This window comes from Colossoma macropomum, unplaced genomic scaffold, assembly GCF_904425465.1.
Source record: "Colossoma macropomum unplaced genomic scaffold, Colossoma_macropomum, whole genome shotgun sequence".
Lineage (NCBI taxonomy): Eukaryota > Metazoa > Chordata > Actinopteri > Characiformes > Serrasalmidae > Colossoma > Colossoma macropomum.
In genome coordinates, this window is record NW_023495293.1 from 7,751 (window position 1) to 20,503 (window position 12,753).

At 39.8% G+C, this 12,753-nt stretch overlaps 1 protein-coding gene across 1 annotated transcript; it reads right to left on the reverse strand.

Moving 5' to 3' along the window:
• Positions 1–4,468: 4,468 nt before the first annotated feature.
• LOC118801647 lies at positions 4,469–9,610 on the reverse strand. Its single transcript, XM_036562012.1, has 3 exons — positions 9,520–9,610; positions 7,153–7,313; positions 4,469–5,857 (listed from the first exon to the last, which is right to left on the reverse strand). The coding sequence occupies exons 1-3, from the start codon at positions 9,520–9,522 to the stop codon at positions 5,188–5,190; spliced, it is 834 nt and encodes a 277-aa protein (XP_036417905.1). The 5' UTR covers positions 9,523–9,610; the 3' UTR covers positions 4,469–5,187.
• Between the last annotated feature and the right edge of the window lie 3,143 nt (positions 9,611–12,753).

Here is a 12,753-nt window from a genome sequence, read left to right on the forward strand (position 1 = left end):
ACAAAAGAGAAGGAAATTCGGTGTTCTGCAATATGGAACCTTAAAGACTAAATGTACAAAATATCTTGGGCCAAAGCAAACTAACAGACAGAAGGCTTTGCCTTCACAGAGAAATCAGTAATCGGGACAAGATCCCAAGAATTGAGCAAGAACATAAATTCAGAGAACGTGCTGGAGGCCTGGATCCAGGGATGACAGAACGAGGCACAGGTGGAGGGAAGAGTTAACGCACATTTTCCTCAACATAGGCGCTACTGTAGAAAGCCAGTTGGCTGGATGAGACTTGCATAGATTGATGGGAGCCAAAACTGAGTACAAATTAAACTGCCTTTCTATTGCGCAATACTGTGCAACAGATGTTAGGTGGGTGTTGACTCTGCAACTTGTGCATTTTTAAAATGCTCAAAAATGTTGATGAAAAACCTCAGAAAATGAAATGAGCAGTTGTAATCCATAATTTACTAGTAAACCAGCTTTTTACCCCTTCAATCAACAACTGTTTCTCTAAGACTGGCTTTACATGGTGAAACTATAATGCATCTGAGTACATGTTGTGAGCTGTCTGTGGAACAAGTGTGTTTTTCAGTGTTAATATTGGCCAGACTGCACATCGGTTAACCAGTAATTAACCTGAGTTGTGTTCTGTGTGCGCTGTGCTGTGTGGAGGAAGGACTTGACCTCGACTGCTGCTGGCTTCAAAATTTGGACATAAGATGTAAACAGAGTCGTTCAGAGTGGTTTGGTGTGAAACTTTGTTCTAGATAAACTTATCGGGTCAGAACTGTTCACAGTGGTGCTGATAGGAACCAGGCGTCCACCTCTAAAAGCTCCCTCACAGAAAGTTACTACATGAAATGGTTATGAATTCACTGCCTGATGACTGAGACACTGTTTTCTGATAATTAGTAAATAAAATGTCTATATTTGTGTTGTAGTCATGGTGACCCCTGATTCCTATCACCACCACTGTAAAGACTAAAGACCTCTACAATCAACCATTTTAAAAAATAGGTCGAATTTTCCTTTAATACAAATATGTAAAAACACCATAACATAAGTGAATGCTGTGAACAAAGAATAGCAGATACTGGAGACACTACATACCTGTACAGGTAGATAAATAAAATGATTAAAGCTCTGCAGTACACAGGTCTCTCTCTCTCTCTGCACACAAACTCAAATGTGACACTGAGTAACACATATCTAAATAAAACTTGAAGAGCCCTTTTACAAGTCCATTTCCAGAACAGTTGATACGCTGTGCAGAAAATAAATAAAAACAAAATGCAAATGATACGCAAATCATTTAAACCATATATTTCATTGAAAATATAAAAGACAACATATCAAATGTTGAAACTGAGAAATTTTATTGTTTTTTCAAAAATATACGCCCATTTTGAATTTGATGCCAACAACACATTCCAAAAAAGTTGGAACGGGGGCCTGTTTACCACTGTGTTTCATCACCTCTTCTTTAACAACACTCTGTAAGCATTTGGGAACTGAGGAGACACTGTTGTAGTTTAGAAAGTGAAATGTTTTCCCATTTTTGTTGATATAGGATTTCAGCTGCTCATCAGTTCAGGGGCTCATTTGTCATATTTTTCATTTCATAACCCTCCAAATGTTATCAGTGGTGACAGGTCTGGACTGTAGGCAGGTCAGTTTAGCACCCGGACTCTTGTAATACGGAGCAATGCTGTTGTGATACATGCTGCACATGGTTTGACATTGTCTTTCCTGAAAAAGACGTCGTCTGGATGGCAGCACATGTTGCCAAAACATGTATACATCATTCAGCATCAATCACAGATGTGCACGTCACCCATGCCATGTGCACTAATGCCCCTCTATACCATCATGAATACTGGCTTTTGAACTGTGCACTGATAACAGACTGAGTGGTCTTTATCCCGGAGGACACGGAGTCCATGATTTCCAAAAAGAATTTCAACCACAGCACACTTTTCCACTTCGCCTCAGTCCATTTTAAATGGGCTCAGGCACCGGAGGTTTGCAGAGCTTCTGGATCCTGTTTATATATGATTTCTACTCTGCGTTTTAGAGTTTTATCTTGCATTTGTGGATGCAGTGATGAACTGTTTTCACAGACAGTAGTTTTCTGAAGTGTTTCTGAGCCCATGCAGTGATTTACACTACAGAGTCATGACTGTTTTAAATGCAGTGCTGCCTGAGGGCCCAAAGATCACGGCCAGCAAATACTGGTTTTTGGCCTCGTCCCTTACATACAGAGATTTCTCCAGATTCTCTGAGTCTTTTAATGTTATTATGTACCGTAGATGAATAATAGCAAAAGTTCTTTGCTATTTTATGTTGAGAAACGTTATTCTTGAATTGTTGCACTATTTGCTGGTGCAGTCTTTCACAGAGTGGTGAACCCCTTCTCTTTACTTCTGAAAGACTCAGCCTCTCTGAGATGCTCTTTTATACCCAATCATGTTACTGACCTGTTACCAGTCAACCAAAAAATTTGATATGTTGTCTTTGTAATATTTTGAATTAAATACAGGGCTGAAATGATTTGCACATCATTGCATTTTGGTTATGTACATTTTCGCACAGGGTCCCAATTTTTTGGGAAATGGTTGTACTTTTTAAACTTTTTTTAAATTCCTCATTACATTCACTTGTACATTTAAATTCTTCTTGCCATGTTGTAGTACCACCATGTCTCCAAAAGAAGGCACAGAGAACCTATGTTCAAAAGTGGGTGCTGATGGGCACAGTTCATATAAAAGCATTGGTTCTCAAACTGGACAGTCCACATTCCTCAACCAAGAACTCTGAACACCAGTTATCACTTTGAGAGCCAAATATCTGGACCATCTGGGAGAACCTGAGTAGAACCCTATGATTTCCGTGATGTTGAGTACATGGAAGGAACCTCTGCTGAAAGTCTAACAGTACATTGGTCACAATTCTGTCTATTGTCTTTTTCTCCACCTCAAATAACAAAAGTGAACTCTAATTCTGCCTTTTGTTCATCGCCAGTGCAATGTTTACATGACCGTATGTTGCCATTGGTCAGCACCAACCCTACGGATGGACACATGCTAGACTTTCCATGAATAGAGTACAATTTATGTTAAAAGCAATAAAGTGACTATTGTTTTTTTATTTCTGTAAAAATTGAAGGGATCTGTACTTTAACTTAAAATAAAATTATTGAAATTAGCATTTAAATGATCAAAAAACACAAAATGTCTGTGTCCTCCTTTAATATAGTCATTTTGGGCTGTCCCACCTCACTGACATTGAACTCCATGACATATGTATTAAAACCTTCCAGCAACATCATAATTACAATTTTATTTGGTTCATTTCTGAGCAATTTAACATTAAAAGAAATATTTTTTTCTTATTAATTTATTTAATCTACATAATTTAACCTGTGTCTCACATTTTATGCACAACCCTGTTACCCAAACCTTTTCCCCCATAAAAAAACATGGAGCATTCCATTTATAACAATAAATACAGGACATTGCAATATCTTTTTGTTGTCTGCAGAATGACCATCAGACAGGTCAGTTTTCTCATTCTAGTTTCTTAATTTACACACATAAACCTCATTTGGCTGCAGAGATAAAGCTTGACCCCTCAACACTGTTACCAAAATTATAGTTAGAGAAAAAAAAAGTATATTATTTGTTTATTTTGTGTGTGTATATATATATATATATATACATACACATATATATATATATATATATATATACACACACACACACACACACACACACACATTCATATTCATATCTTTCTAATGTATGTAAACTACCTGGTTATTAGAAGTTAGAGTGCAGCCTGTCAAGCTAACGGCTCCTGAATGCTGCTTATTTTAGGCAATTGAAATGAAAATGGTTTGAAACAAGAAATTTAATGATATAGTTTTGATGAACAAACATGTTCAGCTTTCTCTTCTGCTCTATATTGCATACTTCACCCTTTTTTACTGCTGTAATATCAGCTTATTGGGGAATAAGATCTGTGTTCAACCCTGTTACTACAGGACTCTGGCAGTATTAATCAGCCTATATCATGGTGTTCTGTCAGCTGTTATAGTGACAATGCTGTTAAATGCATTGTCACTATAACAGCTGGTTGTGGTAATAGGTTTCCACTTTTCTAATGACTTAGATAGAATAAATTAGGATAGCTGATGGGTGTCAGCCTCACTATAGCGACGCCTCTGGGATGTGTTTCCTAGCTGCCCCCTCAACCTGTAACTAGGCCCCCCTTAACCCCCGAAATGAAATTCTGGCTACGCCACTGCCTGGCTACATAGAAACCAGTAGAACCAGAGTTCATGCCCTGCTGACAGGCTGATCTCAGTTCAACACCTACAATAACACATGACTATGTACAAACTCAGACACACACATATTCACAAGGGTTGGTACGAAGGTTATTATTTTCCATAAATAATGAAAACTGGATAAAATTAAATGCACCAGTATTTATTGATAAGTGTAGAAACAACATTATATGGAATGTGTGTTACGGGACGGCAGGGAGGCGGACCCAAGTGCAGAGAGGAAAACCCGTGAGAAAGGGTCTTAAATGAATTTACTGAGGTGATGGAGGGTGAATTGAGTGATTGTGCACGTTGGGGTTGAGGTGGCTTAGAGCCAGACCCAAACCGCTGAGGTACTGATTGGCGGTCTGAGGAAGGTCAGATTTATGGTTCACCCGTTTGTTCTTTGTGGAGCAAAAACTTTTGTATGGCTTGGAGCCGTTTCTTGTTCAAGCCTTCTTTTTGGCTTTTAAGCAGTTTCTCTCTCTTGTTTTTGTCTAAATTCCCACCTGGGCTGAGTACCGTACCGGTCACCCCTCTCCAAAGGTGTGACAAAGGGCTGCTGTTTGCCACAGCCTTAAGTAGAGGAGACCTCAGGTGTGAAGGATTGGGCCTAATCAGCCAATGGGCTTCTGGGAATTGGAGTTCCCTGAACTTGTGGTGCCTCGCTGCCGTCGCCCTCTGGCAGCCAGCGGCACAGGCTAGGCCCTTACAATATATATATAAAATATATAAGATATATTTATACATTTTCAGAAGAGACAAGAGGTAAAAAAGCACAAATCATGAATGCTTTTACACACAATTGTATGTTGTGTGTTTTTACTTAAAGGACTAAAAAGAAAGAAACCATATTACACTGACCACTAGAAATTGCCCATGCATGTAACATCCACTTCATTGTTACTGTGCACACAATGGTCACAGTGGGCTCCATCACAGCGGTAGAGCGGCACTTTAGCATTCACTGCCCTTATATTTGCTTTATGCTGAGGAAAATAGTCCTGATACGTCACCATAACAAAAGCTCCACTACCTGAAGAGAAACAGTGCCAACCTCCGTCGTGTTCTGTCTTCTGACTGGAACCCACATAATGCTTCCAAACTTTCCTAAACACAAAAGCTTTCGGACCCTTGTGGTCCCTGAGCATGTCCAGGGCGGGGAGGATGCTGTCCGCTCCCTCAATTGTTGAGCAGCTTTTCACACAGGGAGAGTTGTAGGTGTAGAAAACCACACAGCCGTGTTTGTCTTTATTCAGGAGGCTCTTCAGCAGTGGATCGTGCGAGGTGGTGTTTGGTGGGTTTGACTGAATCAGCAGAAGGTACTCAGGGTGGTAGCTGCTCGTTTCGTTGATCATTTTTTGTTTGGCAGCGATTATCCTCCGCCCTCTGTAAACCCTAGCAGGTCTGTTCATGGCACGTTTCACTTTCAGTGCAGGATCATCTGGGAGGAAGCTCTGATCAGGTTTCACACGAGTGGAACACTTCTCAGCTGGGACGTTGATGGCTACAGCGAACTGATCGCCGACCAAATAACTGAAAACGACAAAGTTAAATTTATAACAAAAAATCAAAAACATGTTAATCTCAATGAAATGACCATAGTGACCATCACCAGTTAGTTACATAATTTATATAACATGTACTTTCAGCTGATTATACTGCTATACAACAATACTACCATCATGCTAATTTCTTCTAGCACCCCTATGTACTATTATGTTAGCACCAAGCTAGCAGTGGTGTACATTAATATTTTAAAGGAGCTCTGCATAAACACAGACATTTAAAACTTAATCATTTAAAGCTCATTAATATCGAAATGGGAATGGTGGGCTTGTAGACAGCTTTTATCACAATAAATGTCAAATGATGACACATAGGAATGAATAAGGAGCAAAAGTTTGTATAATGATAAAAGTTCATGAAAACATCTTATCAAACTTGTGGAGCTACCATAGCAGCAACCTACTAACACCCTGTCAACCATCAGAGAAACCATAGTAACTGCCTAGCAACACCCTAGCAACCACTTGTGATACCATAGCAACCACCTAGCAACCAAACAGCCATAACCAACGGTTATCAACACCTTAGGAACCACCTAAACCACCATAGTAAACATCCTAAAACACCCTAGCAACAGGCATAGAACTGGTTAAGCTGCACAATCCCTCTGCATTTTTTCAGGAAATGCACTTCAAGTTTAATATGTTATGTTGTGTTGTACATGTTCTTGTTTTACATAGTTGCCATGTTTTGGTTCATCAGGGTTCTCTCACTACACTACCTAGTATGACTAGCACGCATTACGGAAACCAAACATGATTGCTAGCCTAGCCACTTGGCTATAGGCATGCTAGCATTAGCATAACCCTCACCTCGGCTGTCCAACAAAAACATAAAGAAGAGAGTGATGCTATCTTTATTTAGCAAACATGGACATGAGAGTCAGAAAATAAACCAAACTGACATTAGGCATCTAGATAGATAGATAGCTACCTTGCTAACTTTAGCTTTCAGCTCGTCATCTTTCTCATTGGATGACTAATTTCTGTTTTTGGAGTGATTCAATGTATTGATGATCTGAAGACAGTTCTGCAGTTATATGGTTCAAATCAGATTGAGATTCAGTTTTCTAGCAGTACCGTTGACCAGGTCAGCCTACTCTAAAGGCTCTGTTCAAGTTCTGTTCATGTTGTAGTTGATAAACAGTACAATGCTGTCATGAAAACTGCATGATCCTCCTGTTAGACATAATACACATCACAGACATCAACATTTGATTCATGATGTAACATTTAACTTGACAATTAAATTCTGTATCCTACTTTTTGTTGAGAAAACTGATGATCTGTGGGAGATTCCGGAGAGCCTTGTCTATAGGCCTCTCGTGAACATCGATTTCAGACGACATGAGCGGGTCAGAAATCTCGACTGCAGAAGAGAGCACGGAGAGCAGGAAGAGTCCCACCAGCACTCTAGAACACACCTAACCAAAACACACATGATCACCCTCTACTAAATACATAAACATTGAGTACATACATGTACACATACATACATACATACATACATACATACTAAGGCTGTATGCTGTATGATATCCACATAAAATACCATGTATCAAACAAGCTGTCAGATTTCATGACACAACACTGTGTGAGAACAATCCTCATGTTTGAAGCAGATTTATGGGCTTGTAGTTCAGATTGGAGGAGTACTTGAACTGCACGTGTGTGATTTGTAATTGGCTGTTTAGCCTAATGGTTAAGTTACTTGTCCCCCACATGGGAGAACAGGATTCAATCCCACAGCAGAGAAGCACTTATTGTACTTCTAAGGGTTTGTCCTGGTAATGTATTGATGTTTCTCTGGCCCTACGTGTATGGAGTTATTTGATCTCTAATGATGTTGTGGGGTCCAATCCCAGGATTGACCAGGTAAAGATAGTATTCGGGTAACCTAGAAGACGCATCCCACAGCCATATTGTTGACATTCAATTGACACAATATGTATGATCAATGTTAGGTATGAATTCCAAATTAAGATAAAGTCAGTTTGATTGGAGGTGTTGCTTGGTACAAAATCAATATGTTATCTTTGACTCACAATTATGCATTATGGGTCCCAATAACATCCAGATACCCACAAACTACCTTAAATACTGCATCAGTGTGCACATTGCAGGAGTTAACAGCATACAAATCAGTAGAATCATATGAGGTTTTTTCCAAAAGCAGCGATATCTCCAGTTTTGTCGTTTTCAGTTTTTGACAATTTGAAAATGCCTGTTGTCCTTTACATTGTGTGTAAATTTCATGATGATTGGACAAAAAGAAACGGCCAAAGATTACTTGGAAAAAACTCTGGTTCCATTGACTTACATTAAAAGTAAAGTAGGTTTTTTTCTTCTCCTGTAAAGTTATCATTTTGGAGATATGAGGTTTTGTTCCGACAACAGTGATATATCCATCAACTAACATTAACATCTGTGTTTGATAGGGTTACATTAAACTAACGTGAGCTCTGGCATGAATTGCATTCATTGTCGAGCTAAAGCAGAGTAGATGTAAAATATATAGTTACCCTGCAAGTCAGTCATCAACCAATATCACTAAAAGTGATCAAACCTCCAGAGCTCCTTCTTCTCCTGACTGTCTAGCTGTGACAGACTGATGAGAGCAGACATAGGTAATGTTATGCTTCAGATCCTGAAAGTTTCTCCTATTTATTTCTATTATTCTAATGTTATTCTTATTTCCCCTTGGCTGACTCAGCTCTTCCATGTCTTTCCCCTCACAACGTCAGACTATAAAAGGTTGCTATAAAATCTCACAGCATTTATTTTTTGGTTGCTGATGTTATTTCAGCCATCAAACACGCAGCTCACCATGGCTATATTTTATTGGTCAGGATGCTTTATTAACTAACACTGTACAAACGGTGGCTCTATGAGCGCCACTATCATCATGGTAATGAATATTCCGGTCTGTGCTCTTCTCTCAGTGTACGCCACACATGCACTTGGAAAGAATGATGGCAACCTGACCAGATCACATCTCTGTAGACCAGTGCTGACGGTGTGTACACCACTGACCTCTCAGATAGTCATTTGTCTTCATAACAAGGTGTTTATGCACTGCAGTTCTATTATAATACCCTGAACACACTGTTCCTATTGAATCACTTGGGGGGTGGGGGAGGGTGGGGGGCTTCGTCTATGCCACAAAAATGAAACCCCTTATTACCAGAAAGTTAAGTTTACAAGAATTGAAAGTTAATCTAGAAATGATTTATTCCAAGAAATTTGGATCATTTCTGTAGGTACATTCATCTTAAACTTTTTGACATTTTTAATTTTTTTTCTTGAAACCATGTAAAGGGCAGTTGGCATTTTTAGACAATGTAAAACAATGAAAAAAGAAAAATAGAGATATGGTTTTGTCCTGACAGCAACAAACCAAATAGAACAGTTCTGCTTTAAAACACTTCTTGCTTCAGAATAACTTTCACTTCTGCCTCCAGTACATTCTTTTTATGTTCACCATTAATTCTGTAATTCTGCAGTATTTACTAAGCTTAATGACGAGGGAGAGGATGGCAGTAATGTTTGGGTATTTACGGTCATTCTATTAAAACAGAATAACGGTCAGCAGAACCTGAGTATAGAGAAAAATCAGAGGCTGTATCTCACCATGGCTGAAGGAGTCTGAGGAGTTTCTGAGCGCAGATGATGAAGAGCTGAACTTTCTCAGCAGAAAGAGCTGCAGAGGAGAAAGTGGCGCAGATTTGTATCCACTATGGCCCCGCCCACTCAGCCCCTAACAGCAAACAGATGTTAGATGGCCTGGATACAGTGCTTGTTTCAGTTTCGGTCTGAGTGAGTTGTGCCAAAGTAGGAAATATTTCCTGAGAACCTTTACAGACAGTTTATTCTTCTTCTTCTTCAGAGAACGTATTAGAAGTAGAGTCCACACAGCTGAAAAAGAAGTGTTACTGTCAGTGTTACTGCCCAATCGCTGCACAGCCGGCAGTTCGTTCTCCAGCTCCTTACACTAAATTCCCAAACTGTCATCACCACTGAGCAGCTTTTCAGTCGGCAGCTGTGACAGAAGAGCAGCTAAACAACCTGGAATCAGCCAGAAATGAACCCAATACCATTCGCCAAACGTGTAGTCTGATCTTCAGAGTCGGACCAAATCAGACTGAGCCGCAATATCAAGTTCAGCTCAGTTTTGTCAGTTTTTGCCAGATCAGTATTAATGTTGTTTTGTTCCAGCCAGTCTGTAAAGCATCTTACAGCCCATTTAGTTTGGCGAATGGTGTTGGGTTCATTTCTGGCTGATTCCAGGTTGTTTAGCTGTTCTTCTGTCACAGCTGCCGACTGAAAAGTCCTGTACTGTGCCTCAATCAAAATGCTTAAAACTTCAATATGAATGGGCGGGACTAAACCGCTATAAGCAGAATAGGTGGATATATGTAAATGAGCTGATTCTAATGTCACAAACGGTGAATTCAAACAGACTTTTTTTTTTTTAAAAAAAGAGAAGGAAATTTGGTGTTCAGCAATATGGGCTCTTTAAAAATACTAAATGTACTAAACTCTTTGGGTTGAAGCAACTTCCAACAGACAGAAGGCTTTAACTTCACAGATAATCAGGACAAGATCCCAAGAATTGAGCAAGAACATAAATTCAGAGAACGTGCTGGAGGTCTGGATCCAGGGATGACAGGACGAGGCACGGGCGGAGTGAAGAGCCCACAAACAGTTTCCCTGTTTGCTAGGTGACATCAACATGGATTGATGGGAGCCAAACTACTCAAAATGAAACTGCTTTTAAATTGCGCAATATTGTGTAACAGACCTTGGGTGGGGTGTTGACTCTGCAACTTGTGCATTTTTAAAATGCTCACAATGTTGATGAAAAACCTCAGAAAATGAAATGAGCAGTTATTATCCATAATTTACTAGTAAACCAGCTTTTTAACCCTTCAATCCACAGCAGTTTCTGGCTTTACATGATGAAACTTTAATGCATCGGGTCACATGTTGTGAGCTGCTTGTGTAATGAGTGTGTGTGTATTTTCCAGTGGTGTTAATGTTGGCCAGCTGCACGTCTGTTAACCGGTAAGTAATCTGAGTTGTGTTCTGTGTGCTGTGCTGTGTGGAGGAAGGACTCAACCATAACTGCTGTTGGCTGCTCTCTTTAATATGAGTGATGCTGTACAAGCAGATGAATAAATGATTAAAGCTCTGCAGCTCACATGTAGCTCTCTCTAATACAGTTAGCTCACGGTTCAGCAAAAGTAGATTTCAGATATTACATGTGAAAATAGAACAAATGCTAAAACGTATTCATCACTAAATTATACATATATATTCAATGTTAAAGGGGAACTCCACCATTTTTTTTTTAATTTCTACACAATTAAGATGTGAACAGAGTCATTCAGAGTGGTTTGGTGTGATCCGTCCTTGAGAAACTTAGAGTCAGAATTGTTCACAGTGGTGGTGATAGGAACCAGACGTCCACCTCTTAAAGCTCCCTCACCGAAAGTTACTACATGAAATGGTTATAAATGTACTGTCTGATGACTGAGACACTGTTTTATGATAGTTTTGTGATAACATTTTGGTCTAAAACGTCTTGTTAATCCATTTTAATCAATTCATAGTGGAGGGATAGATTCAGGGTGTTCAGGGTGTTTAAAATAGTCCCCAAAGAAATCTTATTATTTCACATTTTTCACTATTTCCCATCTTCAACATCAACAACAGGCACTGGGGATGCTACATACCTGTACAGGTAAATAAAGTGATTAAAGCTGCTCTCTCTCTCTCTGTCTCTCTCTCTCTCTCTCTCTCTCTGTCTCACACACACACACACACACACACACACACACACACTTTCTCAGACACGCACGTCATCTGGGCCTCAATTAGTCCACAAATGCAAACTTGCCTCACCTCTCACTGCTTTAAGGAAGCGTCCAAAAGGTTGGACTGGAGCCCAGCAGCAGAGACTGCCTATCACAGTCTCAAGGTTGCATTTACTTCAGCACCTATTCTCAACCTGATTCTTCTAAACCATTAGTAGTAAAAGTGGATTCTTTGGAAACTGGAGTAGGTCCAATCCTGTCCCAGCATAGTGGTAACCCTGAGAAACTTCACCCAGTAGCCTTCTACTCACACAAACTGACCCCTGCAGAACAACGGAAGAGGTGAACTATAGAATAGGTGATCGGGAGCTCCTGGCTGTTAAGCTCGCATTGGAGGATTGAAGTCATTGGTTAGATTGAGCTGCTTATCCTTTCCTAGTTCTAACCGATCATAAGAACTCAGAGTACCTCCATTCTGCCAGGTGGTTAAACCCTCGACAGGCTCGCTGGGCCCTTTTCTTCTCCTGTTTATTAGTTCAGTACTTCTTATCATCCTGGTTCACGTAATTCTAAGGCTGAGGCACTGTCAAAAACTCCTCTGTGATTCTTTTTCCTCCCTTTGTCCAAATAACCTCCATTTGCTGGAAGATTGATGAGATTACAAGAGCCCTAGAAAATTGTAACATCCCATACAGCAGTCCACAGAATAAACTGTACATACCAGTTTAATTTTATAACCATCTGATTACTTTGGCTCATTCCTTTCTTACCTCCTGTCATCCTGGTGAATTCCATACACAACAACTTCTAAAAAACGCAACTGGTGCGTAACTCTAAAACAAGATATACACAAGTTTGTCTTGTCCTGGTCAGTATGTGCTCAAAGCAAAGCACCTAAGACCCGTCCATGGTCACACATTGCTGTTGATTTAGTCACTGCTTTACCCCCAGCTGATGGTTTTACAACTATTCTGACTATAGTAGACTGTTTTTCAAGAGATGCTAGGTTTTAAATCACTATCCAATGCTTTTGACACTGCTTTAGCAC

Bases quoted from the DNA above. Each gene is read 5' to 3' on its own strand.
- LOC118801647 (XM_036562012.1), bottom strand. The intron at 5,858-7,152 runs GTAGGATACAGA...TGTCGTTTTCAG, and splicing joins ATCAGTTTTCTCAACAAAAA to TTATTTGGTCGGCGATCAGT.